The following is an 18,211-nucleotide window of genomic DNA, read 5'->3' as shown; positions in this document are numbered from 1 at the left end:
AAAAAAAAAAAAAAAGTATTAAATTAGCTGGACATGGTGGTGCATACCTCTAGCTACTCAGGAGGCTGAGACAGGAGAATGCATTGAGTCCAGGAGTTCGAGGTTGCAGAGAGCTATGATTAACCCACTGCACTCCAGTTGGGCGACAGTGCAAGACTCTCTCTCAAAATACTATATTGAATATTTTTAAAACCTTTAATTCTACTTTTATTATATTTACACTTTGAAAATCGTCGTTAAAAAATATATGTGTATATATTTATATGTATCTGTGTGTGTGTATGTGTGTATAAATGACAACACCTACACACATCCTTTTGAGCTTTCAAAATTTCAAGGAAAGTGAAAACATCTCTCAAGCACCCAGAGAGAAAAAATAAGACACCTACAGAATGACAGCAACAAGAACAACAAAATCAAAATGGCCTTGCTACAAAATGAGCATCAGAAGATGAGATGTGTACAAAGTTTTAAAGGAAAAATGGTGTGCTCTAAGAATTCTAAACATAGAATTCTAAATATGTTGGTTTGGCTATATAGAAGGAGAAAATCTTCTCAAGTATATATTCTGATCCACAAAGAGAAAGAGGTGGTGATAAATGTCAAACTGCAGAACAAGCCAGGCGCGGTAGGTAATGCCTGTAATCCCATCACTTTGGAAGGCTGAGGCGGGCAGACTACTTGAGGTCAGGAGTTTGAGATGAGCCTGGCCAACATGGCAAAAACCCATCTCTACTGAAAATATAAAAAAATTAGACGGGCATTATGGCGGGCACCTGTAATCCTAGCTACTTGGGAGGCTGAGGCAGGAGAATCCCTTGAACCTGGGAGGCGGAGATTGCAGTGAGCTGAGATCACGCCAGTGCACTCCAGCCTGGGCAACAGAGTAAGACTCTTTGTCTCAGAAAAAAAAAAAAAAAACAACCAACAAACAAAAAAATGCGATCACTGTGGTCTATATGGTTTAAACTTTATAAAAATATTAATATCAAAAATAATTATTGGCTGGGCACGGTGGCTCACACCTGTAATCCCAGCACTTTGGGTGGCCGAGGCGGGTGGATCACCTGAGGTTGGGAGTTCGAGACCAGACTGACCAACATGGAGAAACCCCATCTCTACTAAAAATACAAAATTAGCCAGGCGTAGTGGCACATGTCTGTAATCCCAGCTACTCCAGAGGCTGAGGCAGGAGAATTGGAACCCAGGAGGCAGAGGTTGCGGTGAGCTAAGATCATGCCATTGCACTCCAGCCTGGACAAGAAGAGTGAAACTCTATAAAAACAAAACCAAAACAAAAATTCTGATGGTGAGACAATGTAAAAAATGTAAAAATAGTCTAATTCCCAGTTAGAAAATGAATAGAGAGGAAAATATATACTAAATTATACATTTACATAGGGTCATTGGATACTACTTCATCCTTGACAGTGATAATTAAAGATAATGGGTTTAACTACGATTTTTCAAAGTGTAAATGTAATAAAAGTAGAATTAAAGGTTTTAAAAATATTCAATATAATAAAATATAGAAAAGAGAGAAGCAAAATAGCATAAAAGTGGAACTCATAAAATAAGATGACAATTGTGAAAAGTTAGACTTCCGTATTAAAAGCAAAACTTTTTGTACTATATCAAAAAATTAAACAAGTTTAATTACTATTTAAAAGATACCCAAAACAAATGCAGCTGAAAATAAAAGAAGAGAGGTGTACAAAACATCCCAGGCAAAATGATTTTTTAAAAGCAAGAATGGCAATAATTCATATCAAAATAGAATTAAAGAAACTATTTTCAAAAGGCCAAAGATGGTAATTTCATTTGATGTAAAATATAATCCACAATAGATATGACCTGTTATGTGCTAACTAGCACACTAAAATATATACAATGAAAACTGTGAGAGAGGCAGAAATTATTTAAAAATATATATATATTTTAATGCTACTGCTAGTCTTGGACAGATGAAGTAGACAAAAATAAATAGTGATTTGGAGTGCTGTCCAACAGAAACAGAATGGAAGAAACAGAATTTAAAACATTTCATTTTAAATTTTCTAGTAGCCTCATTTAGAAAGTACTAAAAAGAGGGATGAAATTAATTTTAATGGTATTTATTTTTTATTTAACCAAAAATACTATTTCAATATGTAACCAATATAAAAATTATTCCTGGGCTATTTTACCTTTTTGGCATTACATCTTCAAAACCCAGTGTGCGTTTGCTTTTCTTTCTTTCTTTTTTTTTTTTGAGACACAGTTTCACTCTTGTCACCCAGGCTGGAGTGCAATGGCACTATCTCAGCTCATTGCAAACTCTGCCTCCTGGGTTCAAGTGATTCTCCAGTCAGCCTCCTGAGTAGCTGGGATTATAGGCACCTGCCACCATGCCTGGCTAATGTTTGTATTTTTAGTGGAGATGGGATTTCACCATGTTGACCAGGCTGGTCTCGAACTCCTAACCTCAGGTGATCCGCCTATCTTGGCTTCCCAAAATGCTGGGATTACAGGTGTGAGCCACCGTGCCTGGCCCCGAGTGTGCCTTTTACACTTATATCTCGGTTCAGACTAGTTACATTTCAAATCCTCAATAGCCACAGATAGAGAATGGCTACTACGATGATCAGTGCAGATATAAAGGATTCCAATAATATAATTAATAGGAAAGATGATAGAATTCCCTCTCTACATGGTGAAACTCCCTCTCTACTAAAACATGGTGAAACTACCTCTCTACTAAAAATACAAAAATTAGCTGGGCATGGTGGCACACGCCTGTAGTCCCAGGTACATGGGAGGCTGAGGCAGGAGAATCGCTTGAACCCGAGAGGCAGAGGTTGCAGTGAGGTGAGATCGTGCCACTGTACTCCAGCCTGGCAACAGAGTGAGACTCCATCTCAAAAAAACAAACAAACAAAAAAAGCAGAATACAAACTTTACAAACTACTACGGAAAATTTATAAATATTGATTAAACACTGAATTACAGGAAATATCAATAATTTCTTAACAATTATAAATTAGAAAGATTTTTTTTTTCTTCTTTTTTTGAGACAGGGTCTTGCCTTGTCACCCCAGCAGGAGTGCAGTGACACAATCACGGCTCACTGCAGCCCCAACCTCCCGGGCTCAAGTGATTCACCCACCTCAGCCTCCCAAGTAGCCAGGACTACAGGCTCACGTCCCTCTTATTTATTTATTTATTTATTTATTTATTTATTTATTTAGAGACAGAGTCTAACTTATGTCACCCAGGCTGGAGTGCAGTGGCGCGATCTCGGCTCACTGCAACCTCCACCTCCCAGGTTCAAGCGATTCTCTTGCCTCAGCCTCCCAAGTAGCTGGGATTAGAGGTGCCCGCCACCACGCCTGGCTAATTTTTGCATTTTTAGTAGAGATGAGGTTTTACCATGTTAGTCTGACTGGTCTCAAACTCCTGACCTCAAGTGATCCTCCCGCCTCTGCCTCCCAAAGTGCTGGGATTACAGGTGTGAGCACTGTGCCTGGCCAATTTTTAAAAATTTTTTGTAGAGATAGGGTTTCGCCATGTTGCCCAGGCTAGTCTCGAACTCCTGGGCTCAAGAGATCCTCCTGCCTCAGCTCCTAAAGTGCTGCAGGCATGAGCCACCGTGTTTGGCCTAGAAAGATCTTATTTTATTACCACAATGAAATAAAACCAGAACTTGATATCAAAAAGAGTAAACAAACCTCTCTACACTTAAACATTAAAAACACATACTCCTACATGTATTATGAGTCAAAGAGAAACTAAAAAATTATAATTACCACTTAGGAGAAAACAGCCTATATAACATGTTATAAGATATGACCAGCATCATGGAGTGACAAATTCGTAGATTTAAATATTTTCAATGTTAAATAAGAAAGAACGAAAGTAAATGCAATAAACACCAAACTCAAGAAGTTAGAACAGAGCAATAAAACAAGTCTATGGGAAAAAGGAGGAAGGAAACAATAAAGATAAAAACAGAAATTAGTGTATCAGAACAATGGTTTCTAACAGTGCTCTCTGGATTCACAAGCCTCTGATAAGAAAGACAAAGTGGGAAATTCCCTTCTCCTCACTCCCCTTTGATGTAATCACAAGTGCCTGGCTTTTATATGCCAGGATTTCACATAAGGTTTTATTTTTTTAAGAGTTCCATTGTACAACTTAGTGGGTAAAAATCATAAGCCTTAAAAATGGGGGGAAAGGCCAGGTGCAGTGGCTCACGCCTATAATCCCAACACTTTGGGAGGTCCAGGCGGGTAAATTGCTTCAACCCAGGGATTCGAGACCAGCCTGGGCAACATGATGAAACTCCACAGAAAAATACAAAAATTAGCCAGGCATGGTGGCGCATGTCTGTAGTCCCAGCTACTTTGGAGGCTGAGGTAGGAGGATTGCTTGAGCCCAGGAGATGAAGGCTTCAGTGAGCTGAGATCGTGTCACTGCACTCCAGCATGGGCAACAGAGTAAGACAAAAAAAAAAAAAAAAAAAAAAAGGCAGGGGAGGAACATATAAATGTTACGTAAGTGTAAGTGTAACAGCTGGAATTTTTCAGAGATGGGGGAAATCCAGTAAATGATAAACCATTAGTAAATGCAATCAAGAAAAAAGGAGAGAAAGCACAAATATACAAAAATTAGGCAGAATGAAAAGGGGCAAAAACAAATAAAATTTTTAGAAAGATCATGAAATACTTTACAAAAGTGGTAAGAGTTCAAGTTCTTTTACTTTTTTTCTTTGTACTTGTGATAACGAGAATCATTTTATCCCTTTAAAAAGCTATTGTGAAAAATAAAGTGCCATGTAAACAAAATAAAATACCAGGCAAATAAATTTGAAAATCTCAATGAAAAGTTGCTGAGAAAAATATAAATTTCTAAAACTAAATTGAGAAATGAAAAATCTGAATTCTGAATAAGCTAATAAGCAGGGGGAAAGAAAGTTGCCAAAATGTTTTTTATTTATTAATTTCAAGTTTAGATAGTTTTATAGATGTCTTTCAAACCTTTGAGTAATAAATAATTCTCATTCTGTATAAAGTATCCCAGAGCATATAAAAAGAGGAAAAGTTCAAATATTTGGTAAAAGCTAGCATAATCCTAGTTCTAAAAGCACAGAAAGCAATCAGTTTAAGGTTAGTAGAGAGACAAAAATCCTATATAAAATACTAATAAGTCAAACTTACTAATACATTAAAATATTAATATAAAGCTTATACTGGGAATGTAAAGATGTTTCAATACTATTGTTTCATTGTATATTTCTTTAATAGGTTAAAAAATCTAAAAAATTTCCTGATAAATGGGAAAAATGTCATCTAATGGTATTTATATCTACTAGTGACAAAACTGTAGTAAAACAGAAGTATTCCCCAATGCCAAAACTTTATGATTAAGATACTAAGGAAAGAAACTGTAGACCAATATATAATACATTTGCCCTTCAATTTAGAAGATGGTGCTACTCACAGTGAATGTGATCTGCAGGTGCCTGAGCAACTTCACTGCTGTACTTCACTCCTCACTACTGAACAGCAAAGAGACTTAACAAGTTCCCTCGATAAGTCACCTCTCTATTTAACCAAGCTCCCCATCAATCTGATGGGTTTTCCACTAAGCAATCAATCTTTTTAAAATAAAATCTTCCCTAACATATACATCAGATCATGTCACATCAGGATAGGCTGGGCTACCTATGAGGTAGATACTACTGTTCCATTTTCTGGGTAAAGAAACTTGCTCCCAGGTTACACACCTAGCAAGTGGTACAACCAAGATAGTCTTACCATAAGATCCAGCAGTCATGCTCTTAAGTATTTATCCAATTAAGCTAAAAATTTATGTCCACACAAAAATCTGCAAGTGAATGTTTATAACACCTTTTTTCATAATTGCCAAAGAGTGGAAGCAACCAAAATGTCCCTCAACAGGTGAATAGATAAACAAACTGTGACATATCCATACACTGGAATATTATTAGCATTAAAAAGAAATAAACTCTCGGCTGGGTATGGTGGCTCACGCCTGTAATTCCAGCACTTTGGGAGGCCAAGGTTGGCAAATCACTTGAGCCCAGGAGTTCGAGACCAGCCTGGGCAGCATGGTGAAACCCTGTCTCTACCAAAAATACAAAAAAGAATTGTCTGGGCATGGTGGTGCGCACCTGTAGTCCCAGCTACTAGGGAGGCTGAGGTGGGAGAATCGCTTGAACAGGGAGGCGTAGGTTGCAGTGAGCCGAGATTGTGCCACTGCACTCTAGCCTGGGTTATAGAGCAAGATTCTGTCTCAAAAAAAAAAAAAAAGAAAAAGAAATGAACTCTCAAGCTAGAAAAAGATAGAGTTCAAGAGTGGGCGAGGGATAAACAGGTGAGGCACAGGGGATTTTTAGGGTGGTGAAATTATACTGTATGATACTATAATGGCAGATACATGACATCATGCATTTGTTGAAACCTATAGAACTTTAAAACACAGAGTGAGCCTTAATGCCTGCAAATTTCAAGAAATCATTTAGGAGATTAGGAGATTTCAAGAAAGAATGTAAACTGTAACAACATAATCTAACTGTATTATAAATCTAAGAAATAAATTCACTGAAGGGGAAGGGGAAAAGGTGCTGACCTAAGTTGCTTTGGAAATGAGCAGAGTTTGTAAGACTAAAGGCAAAAGGAACAGAACATAAATACTGAACTCTAGTCAATAAAGTTGTTTGCCACGGGTGTATGGGTTAACAATTCTTATACTGCTATACATGTTTACTGTAATTGAACAATTAAGTAAATGGATGGTGAATGGTGGGTGCCAGGTTTCTCACTGTTGGAGTGGAAAGGAGGGAAACAAGTAGAAAGAATAGCAAGGAGAAGAGTCTAGAATGATCCATGTGGTAATGAATTAGAATTGGAGACATCAGTAAGGGCCCATGTTTCACTTTACATAGATACAGTTGGTTATACAGAGAAACATATAACTCAGGTTATTATTAATATATACACATGTATTTCCTTGCTTTGTCAGCTAAGAGGACCTAAAAGAAATGACATCACAGTGACAAGGAGCATACCTAGCACAAACATCTTGATTTCTAGTACCAATCTTCAATAAAAGGAACCTAGGCTTCTTAGAAAATGGCTGATTCTAGGACTGGGGCAGGAAATATATAAGATGAGCCTAAAGCATCTTGTAGTGTCAGAAAGTAAGGAAGTGCTGAAAACACACACACACACAAGCACACAGACACTGATGGGATGCATCAAAAGGGATGCAGGAGGTTGAGTGTAGTGGCTCATGCCTGTAATCCCAGCACTTTGGGAGGCCAAGGTGGGCAGATCACCTGAGGTCAGGAGTTCAAAACCAGCCTGGCCTACATGGCGAAACCTGGTCTCTACTAAAAATACAAAAATTTAGTGGGGTGTGGTGGCAGGCGCCTGTAATCCCAGCTACTTGGGAGGCTGATGCACAAGAATCGCTTGAACCTGGGAGGTGGAGGTTGCAGTGAGCCAAGATCATGCCACTGCACTTCAGCCTGGGCGACAGAGCGACAGAGCGACAGACCGAGACTCCGTTTCAAAAAAAAGAAAAAAAGGGGCACAGGAACCAACTGAAAGAGCTCCTAGTGGCCAAAACTGGATCAATTTCCACAACAAAATAAAATAATATTGGATTATAACCCAAAGTATAAAATAAGTATGCATGATTCCATACTTATATCAATAAATGGTTGAATAACTAAATAAGTGAGGCCAGGCATGGTGGCTTGCACCTGTAATCCCAGTATTTTGGGAAGCTGAGACGGGCAGATCACTTGAGGTCAGGAGTTCGAGACCAGTCTGGCCAACATGGCAAAACCCCATCTCCACTAAAAATACAAAAAATCACTGGGTGTGCTGGTGCATACCTGTAATCCCAGATACTCGAGAGGCTGAGGAAGGAGAATTGCCTGAACCCAGAGGCAGAGGTTGCAGTGAGTGGACATCACACCACTGCATACCAGCCTGGACGACAGAGCCAGACTCCATCTCAAATAAATAAATAAACAAATAAATAAATGGGAGACAAGAGATGAATCTCCCGTGCAGAAGAATTTCAAATAATTTATGTACTACTCCACTCTGAAGTTGGGGGAGCATAACTCCCACTCCTTAAGTGTGGGGTGCACATAGTAACTTTCTTCCGAAGAGTATGAAAAGGATGAATAAGAAATCACCTTACAATAGAGAAACCTGACAAACATCATATCGGCCAGGTGATCAAAGTCAACATTAATAGTCATAATCATGATGATAGCATGTACACTTGACATGATAGAATGAAAATGGCACTTTTCCTCTGTGATCTTCCTCCTCAAGACCCATAACCCCAGTCTAGTTATGAGAAAAAATACCAGACAAATTTTAATATAGGGACATTCTACAATATACCTCACCAGTACTCTTCGAAACTGTCAAGGTCATCAAAAACAAGAAAGGTCTGGGAAACTTTTACAGCAAGAGGAGCCCAAGGAGCCTAAATTAAATGAGGTATTCTGTATGGGATCCTGGAACAGAAAAAGAACATTAGGCAAAAGCTAAAGAAAACTGAATGAAATGTGGATTTTAGTTAAGAATTTATCTGAGGCCGGGCGCGGTGGCTCAAACCTGTGATCCCAGCACTTTGGGAGGCCGAGATGGGCGGATCACGAGGTCAGGAGATCGAGACCATCCTGGCTAACCCGGTGAAACACCGTTTCTACTAAAAAATACAAAAAACTAGCCGGGCGAGGTGGTAGGCACCTGTAGTCCCAGCTACTCCGGAGGCTGAGGCAGGAGAATGGCGTAAACCTGGGAGGTGGAGCTTGCAGTGAGCTGAGATCTGGCCACTGCACTCCAGCCTGGGTGACAGAGCAAGACTCCGTCTCAAAAAAAAAAAAAGAATTTATCTGTACTGGTTCATTAAGTGTAACAGAAGTACAATACTAATGTGAAATGCTAACAATAAGAGAAACTGGAGGGGAGAGGAGGAATAGGGGAACTCTGTACTATCTGTTTAATTTTTCTATAAATCTGTAACTGTTCTAAAAATATAAAGCCTATTAATTTAAAAAGTGGCATATGGTATAATCTTAATGTTTTGCAAATAAAAAAAGATAGGGTTCAATTCATTCGTTAATGTGATCTTTACTGAGTCCTTCCTATGTGCCAGTCAGGCGCTGTGATAAATACCAGAATATTAACAACGGCCATCTCTGGGTAGTGAATTGCTGCCGTTTTCATCATCTTCTTTATATTCTCTATATTTCTAAATATATCTTTTTTGAAATCAGAAAAAATAAGTAAAATAAAAACCATTATGCAAGCATGAAGTAATATTACTCACAAATTGGATAGACTTTAATTTTTGGTCCTCATCTTCATTTCACTCAGCAGTAGTGGGTTCAGCTCAAGTAGTTGTGAAAAAGGAAAGGAAGCCCCATGGTCAGAGAACGAGTGGGGAATAAAGAAGATCCTACAGGAGGTGGAGTGTTAAAGTATACACTTTATTCCTGTAGATGATTAATACTATACATATATATAATTTTGAACATCAACTCTCCTTACTAAATTCACTTTCCTCCAGCTTTCTTGAGTAATAACTGACAAATATCCTTACTAAATTATAAGTAAAATAGCCTATGTAATTATAGTTGTGCATATTAAAATTGTTAAAAAATAATTAACATGATATAATTATCCCCCAGTGATGTCACTAAGGACAAGTTGTTTTTATTATGATTTTACTTTTCAAGTTTACTCCATATTAATTTTTTAAAACTTCCTTTCAAAACACTTTAGGAGGTCACATGTTAATTTAAGTACTTGTTTCTTCACCTGCACTACTCAGGAGAATAAAAGGTCACAAAGATAACTTCTTCCATCTGTCTCATCCAGTTTTTTTTTAAAAATCTGCTCTAAAAATATACCCACAAACTTACTAGATGAATAAGCATATAACCAAAACATCAAGAAGTTAAAAGCAAGGTCTGCATGAGAGATCATATCTCTAGTATTATATATGCTTTCCAATTCATTTTACGAAGCCAATATAACCCTGATACCAAAACTTGATGAAAACCTAGGAAAGGAAACTTCAGACCAGTATATAAAACATTTGCTCTTCAGGGCCGCGCGTGGTGGCTCACGCCTGTAATCCCAGCACTTTGGGAGGCTGAGGTGGGTGGATCACCTGAGGTTGGGAGTTTGAGACCAGCCTGACCAACATGGAGAAACCCCATCTCTACTAAAAATACAAAATTAGCCGGGCATGGTGGTACATGCCTGTAATCCCAGCTACTCGAAAGGCTAAGGCAGGAGAACTGCTTGAACCTGGGAGGTGGAGGTTGCAGTGAGCCAAGAGCGCGCCATTGCACTCCAGCCTAGGCAACAAGAGCAAAACTCTGTTTCAATAAATAAATAAATAAATTAATTAATTAAAATATATATACACACATATATAAGCAAATATATATATGTGTGTATATATATATTTGCTCTTCAATGTAAAAGATGATGCCACTCACAGTGATTACAACCCATAACCCAGAGAGACCTGGGCAACCCTGCTCAGAACAGACTACTCACCACTGAACAGGGAAGAGATTTTAAAAGATCTCTCAATATATTACCTTCTTTATTTAACCAAGGTCACTATTCTATCTGGTGGGTTTTCTATGAAGTGATCAACCTTTCACAAACAAGAGCTCTTCTAATATAAACATCATGTGCAGTCACATCTAAATGCCTTGGGCTTCCTGTAAGTGTAACACCCAGTGTGAAAAGCACCACTAACTGCATAAGAACGTTCTCCAGATGCTTCTGACATCGCAGCATTCACTCTGTGTAGGACCTGATGCTACAGAGTCTTCCCACAGTTACCCTCAACTAGAGAGTGAACAATACCTCACGGTGTAAATGTCCTCAGACCAAAGAGAAAAGGCAAAATCAAAAACAACCACAAACAATGCCACATTGTCTAAATGCATTTATTCTTCAAGAAATATTTATTGAGTGCTTATCACAGGCTAAGCACAAAAAGTAACCAGAAAAGATCTAATCTCTACCTTAACTAAGAGTTTACAGTCTAGCAAAGAATATAGACTTAAATAGACAATTAGAATAAATTGTGACAACAAAGGAAGTGATGGGTATACAGGCCCATGGTAGAGGTACCTAGTCTAGAGGGGAAGGTAAATCACGGAAAGCCTCTCAGAGAACTCATCTTTCACCTGAAACTCATCTTTCACCCCCAAAATTAGCAGGCCGAGAATGTATATTGGGGGAAAGGTGGGAAGTTGGTGAGATGAGGAAAAGAATGGCCCAGGCATTGGAACATCATGTGCAGAGGTCCAGAGGTAAGAGATCACAGTTTAGGTGGAGAGACAAAAAATTTCAAATTGAAGGGCAGAACACAGAGGTCAGGTGGAGGGTGGTGAAAGATTAATATGGAGGGCAAGCTTGTAGCAATATACGGTATTTTGTACTAAAAGTAATATAAAATCATTTGAAGTCGCATATTTAAAAGGTAAACACAGCTCTGACAACAATCCATCTTTGTTATAATTCATAGCTGCCCTAAAACGAAAACTCTCTCAGCTTCTAGGTAGCTTGTAGATATCTATGCCAGCACATCAGGGCAGGGAAAGCAAACAGGAAAAGATGACTGAAGGACAAGGGAAGACAGTGTATTTGCAACACTAGATGCATGATATGATTATCACACCCCAGCAAAAAACCGCTGTAGAATTTGAAGGCCAGCTGAAAAGATTCCGACTTGGCAGGATGCACCCAAGAGCACTAGGTTTTGTAGACTGGTGAAAGTTTCTTACATTCTCCCAAATTCTCTGATCTTGTACATTCACAAAGCTGCTCTTTTGTTTATTTAGAGGAGAATGACATCTTATGGGTCATATTTTTCAAACTACTAAAAGATTAAGGTTGCCTCCTGTTTTCTAAGTAATGCTCCTAGTACACTAAAAGCAAAAAGTACTTGTCTGGGTTCCCTAACAATTGCAAGGGTTTTTGTTGATATATGTTTCTAAAACTCAAAAGTTCACTTCAATCAACCTTTTATTTGGAGGCAGGATGAATGGCCAAATGCTGTTGAAAACAACTCCACCAACCAAATACCAATCAAAGTGTTCCTAGAGGGGAAATCTTGTAAAAGTATTTGAACTACTAAAGCAGAACTCACATTTCCAAAAAGAAAAATGGCATAAATTTCCGCCTATTCTAGCATTACACTCAAGAAAATATTTGAGGTTTTTGTCTATGGGGAAAACGGTTTGGCAAAAAAAAAAAAAAAAAAAAAAGTCTCAAGTACTGGCAAATACTCTTCAAATGTGAATGCTTGTCCTCACTGGGCATAATCACAGAAATGTCCATTCTCTCCCTTTGTTGGTGATTTTATTCTCGTTTTACTTCATCAGCCCCCTGCATACTTCTGCCATCATCCCTCATCCCATCCCCTAACCCTTCTCCTCTTTTCATAGCCCTCTAAGCCTGTTGGTTGGCAGTCACACTCTCAACAGAAAGATAGAGCTGGAGATGGGAGTGCAGGAGAGGGAAAGAAGAGAGAGACACAGAAGAAATTCTGTTCTTCCTTCCCTTTGGGTCCTTCCACTGGTTCTCACCTCCTCCCTAGGTAGGGCCCCATTCCTGCCCTCATTCTGTTCCCTTAGATGGTCTCTTCCCTTATCCTCAGAACCCCAACCTGGCTCCCATCAGCTCCTCACTCCTGCCCAGCCCTGCTCATTGGAGTCATTCTCCAGTCACAATTACCACCATCAGAGATTGGAGTTAGTTGGAGAGGAGGGGGATGAAGAGTGCACTCCCCCAATTAACAAAGAGGAAGCAAGTAGAAGAGGGAGATATTCAGCAGAGAAGGAGTTTTCAGAAGCCCAAGTTGGAAGGTGGGTCCCCATCAAAATATTGTCTATACTCCTCTTCTCTAGGTATAATACTTGAAAAGCAGTTTTTAAAAAATAGGTTGGCCTGCAAATCAGCCTAAAAACATGGTCCTTTTTCCTACAAAAACATTGCTTCTATAAGAAAACATCTAAGTGAACATTGGAAAATTATGTATTGACTTTTTAAAAATTCTAGGAGCAGGATGCTATTTCAGCCTCATCTTCTCTTACATTTTCAATGATACTGGTATTTTTTTTCTAGTTATAAGGAAAATGTTTCCTTTATCTTGCAGATGCTTCACTCTGAATACTCTGAAACAGTTAAAACCTAAAAGACCAGACATCACCCTCTGGGATGGAGATGGGACCCTGGGTGGAAAAGGGTAGAGAGATAGAAAAGGTTTGTTGGGTTTGTGGAGGAAAAGAAGAAAGGAGAACAAGGGAAGGAGGGACTCCCAGGGGCCCATGCAGGGCTCTTCTTGTACTGGTGGTGGTGGGCAAGGAGTAAAAATCTGTTTGTGTCATCCCCAGGACTTCCATGAGTGAACTACTAACAGTAAGACAATCTTTCCAAAAATAATGGGCTATGCCTAACCACCTTGTCATGTCTAGCCAACCACGCCTGCCACCCCAAAACAATCTCCACCTTGGAAACAGTAGAAAACCATATTTTATTCTAGGGTATCTGAGTATTCTATACATTTAATTAAATGTCACAAGTATCTCTCTAAGTTACATATTGCTATTTTATGGAAGAAAGCAACCTAGTCGGTAATCCCACTTGGATAAAGTCTCATTGACAGCTGCTGATAGAAACAAAAATAATAATTCCCAATTCCTTGTCACAGGTACACTGAAGTTACCAGACCATTAGGATTTCTGCAGTCACTCTTAAATATATGACTAAAATCAAACCTCTAAGACTTCAGTGTTTAATTTTCCTGTCCTATTAATTGAAACCTTCATGGAAACCTTGCCTTATCTATTTTCACATCAATTACATAAAAGTACCATAGTGGGGAAAAATGACTTTCAATTTGTCTAGAACATGTTTTAAACTTACCTAAAACTTTTGACCTGAAAAACGTCATCATTAAGGCTTATACTTTTTACCTTTTGCCAAGAAGGAAAACATGTTGGCAAGCTAAAACCACACCTAATACCTACCAGCTTTGTTTTGTTTGCAGGAAGTTGTTAGCATTACAATAGAAAAGTCGTCGGCATGTTCTGGTTGTGGCTAGGTTCGACCTGCTAACAGTGTTTGCCCCATGACCTAAGAAATGTGTAGTGTTTATATTTTTAATTTTCCTTCTACTTCCTGTGGAGGAAAAATGAAAATATCTATATACTCACAACACAGAGAAAACAAAAACCGGAAACTAAAACAATGAGAGTACTTTAGATCAAGTTTTAACTAGCAGCCAGCCTAGAAATCCAGGATTAACACTTTTGCAATCTTTATTTGAGAGTCTAAGAATATATTCTATAGAAACATCTTCATATGACCGAGTGCAGTAGCTCACGCCTGTAATCCCAGCACTTTGGGAAGCCGAGGCAGGAGGATTACCTGAGGTCAGGAGTTCAAGACCAGCCTGGGCAACATGATGAAACCCTGTCTCTACTAAAAATACAAAAATTAGCCAGGAGTGGTGGTGCGCGCCTGTAATTCCAGCTACTCAGGAGGTCGAGGCATGAGAATCACTTGAACCCAGGAGGCAGAGGTTGCAGTGAGCCGAGATTGTGCCATTCCACTACAGCCTGGGTGACAAAGCGAGACTTTGCCTCAAAAAAAAAAAAAGTCTGCATATGTACACTAAGATGCACAGATAAAGATGTTTTCTACAGCACTGTGGATATATAAAATATTTGGAAATAACCTTAAACATCCATCAATAGGACAATTGCTAAATAAACTGTTAAATACTGTGTAGCAGTTTAAATATATATACACATAGATAGATGGATAGATTGGTAAAAAAAAAAAAAAAAAAAAAAATTTTTTTTTAAAAACCCAGGGTGGGTGCAGTGGCTCACACCTGTAATCCCAGCATTTTGGGAGAGAAAGGATTGCTTGAGCTCAGGAGTTTAAGACCAGCCTGGGCAACACAGCAAGACTCTCGTCTCTACTAAAAATAAAAATAATTGGCTGGGCATGGTGGCATATGCCTATTGTCCCAACTATTCATGAGGCTGAGGTGGGAGAATCACTTGAGCCTGGACGATTAAGGCCGTAATCGTGCCACTGTGCTCCAGCCTGGACAACAGAGTGAGACCTTGTCTCTAAAAAAAAACCAAAAAACAAACAACCACTCTGCCAAATATTCTATATACTTCTATGTTGTGCAAATATTCTACAATAAAAAAAAATCAGTTATTTTCATAATTTAAAATATACATGGACCATGACATCAACCAGAATGTCTAAAAATAAAAAGACTGCAATACCAAGTGTTGGTAAGGATATGGAGCAAGAGGAACTCCCATATACTGCTGGTGGGAATGGAAAATGGGTATAATCACCTGAGAAAAGTATTTGGAGTTTAACATACAACTACCCTATGACCTAGTAATTCCACTCCTAGATATATTTATCCAAGATAAATGAGTGCTTATGTTCACAAGTTATACAAGAATGCTCATAGCAGCTGTATTCATGATAGTCAAACACTGAAAACAACTCATTGTCTATCAGCATAAGAATGGATAAACAAATTGTGGAATAGTCACACAATGGAATACTATTTAGCAAAAAGGAGCAAACCAATACACACAATAACATGGATATATTTCAAAAATATTATGTGGACAACAGATACAAAAAAGTACATACTGATTGCATTATGATAGAAGTCAGAACAGTGATTAGCTCTGGGAGGGAATACTGACTGGAAAGGAAACTTTCTAGGGAGATGGAGGGTGGTGTGGGTGTATATTGATAAGGTATCTTCATCTGGGGAGTGGTCTCATAGGTGTATATATATGTTTAAGTCAACCAGTTTTAACACTTAAGTTAAGTGGTATATAAGTCATACTAAAGTACTAAGAAGAAAGGGAGAAAAATGGAAGGAAGGGAGGGAGGAAGAGAGGAAGAAAAGAAGAGAGAGGGAGGGAGAGAGGGAGAAAGAAACATTAGGTTGTTGCAAAAGTAATTGCAGATTTTGCAATTTAAAAATAATGGCAAAACCCTCAATTTTTGCACCAACCTAATAGATGGGTGAATGGATAAAAGGGCTCATACAAAAAGTTATGAGAAAGAAAAGAATTTGGGGGGCTTTTGTTTTTTTTTTTCCGAAACAGTGTTTTGCTCTGCCACCCAGGCTGGAGTGCAGTGGTACTATCTTGGCTCAGTGCAACCTCCAGCTCCCGGGTTCAAGCAATTCTCATGCATCAGCCTCCAGAGTAGCTGTGATTACAGGCATGCGCCACCACACCCAGCTAATTTTTCTATTTTTAGTACAGATGAGGTTTCACCATGTTGGCCAGGCTGGTCTTGAACTCCTCACCTCGGGTGATCCACCCGGCTTAGCCTCCCAAAGTGCTGGGATTGCAGGAGTGAGCCACCATGCCTGGCCAGAAAAGTTATTTTTAAAGAAGTGTAATTTAAGAAGGTTTATTAAAATGCAGTGAATAGATGTTTTCTGTAGCTACCTATGCACTCCAGCATATTTCTCATACTAGATTTATAATATATAGTACCTTAATTAATTCCAGCTACTACAATATTGGTTAAACTAAGTACAAATATGTGCCATTGGATATATTTTAGTAAAGCTTCTCTTATTTGAATAAAAACTTTATTTTCCCATAACATACTCATATTAGAATGTCAACAATGTTAGGAGGAGACCGTAAATGAGAATTTAAATAATTCACAAATGATTTTATTACAGCCAAAAGCCTTGAGGAAGACTTGCTATCTGGATGGTAAGACCACTCTATTTCTGAGCTCAGACTGTCCTATCTTCCATGTAAATGCTGGATAGTAAAATTAAGCAGTGGAACTCAAAGACTCCAAACCTGGAAATCCATCTGTTATAATCACCTAACCTATAATGCAGCACTGACAATCTGGAAAAGCAAGCAATGAACTCAGAAACACAGGGGAAATAAATATGAATAAATGTAGTAGAAATTATAGGATTTCTGTAGGGTGTAATGGCTTATAACATGAAAAAATTAGATCTATGATAGTTATGTCAATATGTTAAGATTCTCAGATGGTGGTAAAACCTGATACCTTATTTTTCCTATATTTAAAATGATTAAAAACTGTTTAAGTATTATACTTATGAAATTAGGTAAAAATATTATCTTAATAACTGGTACTACAGTTCCTCCTAGGGAAAGAACTGTCATTGTTTGGGAAAATAACTTGTTTTGCTGTGTGTGGCTATTGGTGGGAACCTAAACAACTATACAGATAGTTAAACTGCCTTTTCATGTGGCAGGGAAAAAATATATATATTTTTTACTTCAGATAGGATAAAGAAAGAAAGTGACAATGAGAAGGCATAAGGCTGGGAACTAAATCAAGTGAAAGAATAGAGGATATACCCTGATAACTGGGGTGGCAGAAGGGTATTTAGGAATAGGAATGCCTAACGCTCAAATCATTTGCATGACTGCAATGTAAACCCCTCCTCCTGCTCCTGGCACCCCCTGATTCTCCAGTGATGTTTTCTATACTCATAGGGACTTCATGTGAATAGGCTTTTGTGGAAATTGAGAAGGAAAATACATCTAAGCCAGGGCTTCTCAACCTCAGCACTATTGACAATTTGGGCTGGATGATTCTTTATTGTGGAGGGACTGTCCTGTGTATTGTAGGAAGTTTAGCAGCATCCTTAGCTCCTACCCACTAGATGCCAGGAGCACCCTCCCAAGCTGTGACAACCAAAATGTCTCCAAATGTTGCCAAAAGCCCCCAGGGTCAAAATCACCCCTCTTGGCAACCACTGGTTTGGGCCTACACAACCCAGGACAGACAGCATGCACAGCAGCAGGGGAGCCTGGAGGGAAAGCTGACCTTGACAATGCATGTTCTTTGAGAATCACCCTGATCCTGAGGGGAGCTGTGAACTTCCATGGGGAGCAGCTCTTACCTAGTTCAAAAGAGCTAGGCAGCCCATCTAACACTAGATGATAAACAGAATGAAGTTTGAATATCTCTACCACATTTTTTTAAATTTTAGCAAACAAAAGGGAGAAAGAGAATAGATCTTTTTTAAAAAAACTGGGAATTAATGCAAAAATACTAGTTCTAGACACACAAAATAGAGTTTTTTT

General features: G+C 38.6%; 1 protein-coding gene across 1 annotated transcript in view; it reads right to left on the bottom strand.

The window, feature by feature from the left end:
• SKAP1 (src kinase associated phosphoprotein 1) overlaps positions 1 to 14,016 on the bottom strand; it is a 298,502-nt gene extending 284,486 nt beyond the window's left edge. The window contains exon 1 of the mRNA XM_011999385.1: positions 13,989 to 14,016. Within this exon, the coding sequence (XP_011854775.1) occupies positions 13,989 to 14,016 (28 nt within the window). The remainder of the gene's footprint in view (positions 1 to 13,988) is intronic.
• Between the last annotated feature and the right edge of the window lie 4,195 nt (positions 14,017 to 18,211).

This window comes from Mandrillus leucophaeus, unplaced genomic scaffold (genome assembly GCF_000951045.1).
Source record: "Mandrillus leucophaeus isolate KB7577 unplaced genomic scaffold, Mleu.le_1.0 Scaffold59, whole genome shotgun sequence".
Lineage (NCBI taxonomy): Eukaryota > Metazoa > Chordata > Mammalia > Primates > Cercopithecidae > Mandrillus > Mandrillus leucophaeus.
This window is presented reverse-complemented; position numbering and strand designations above follow the sequence as displayed.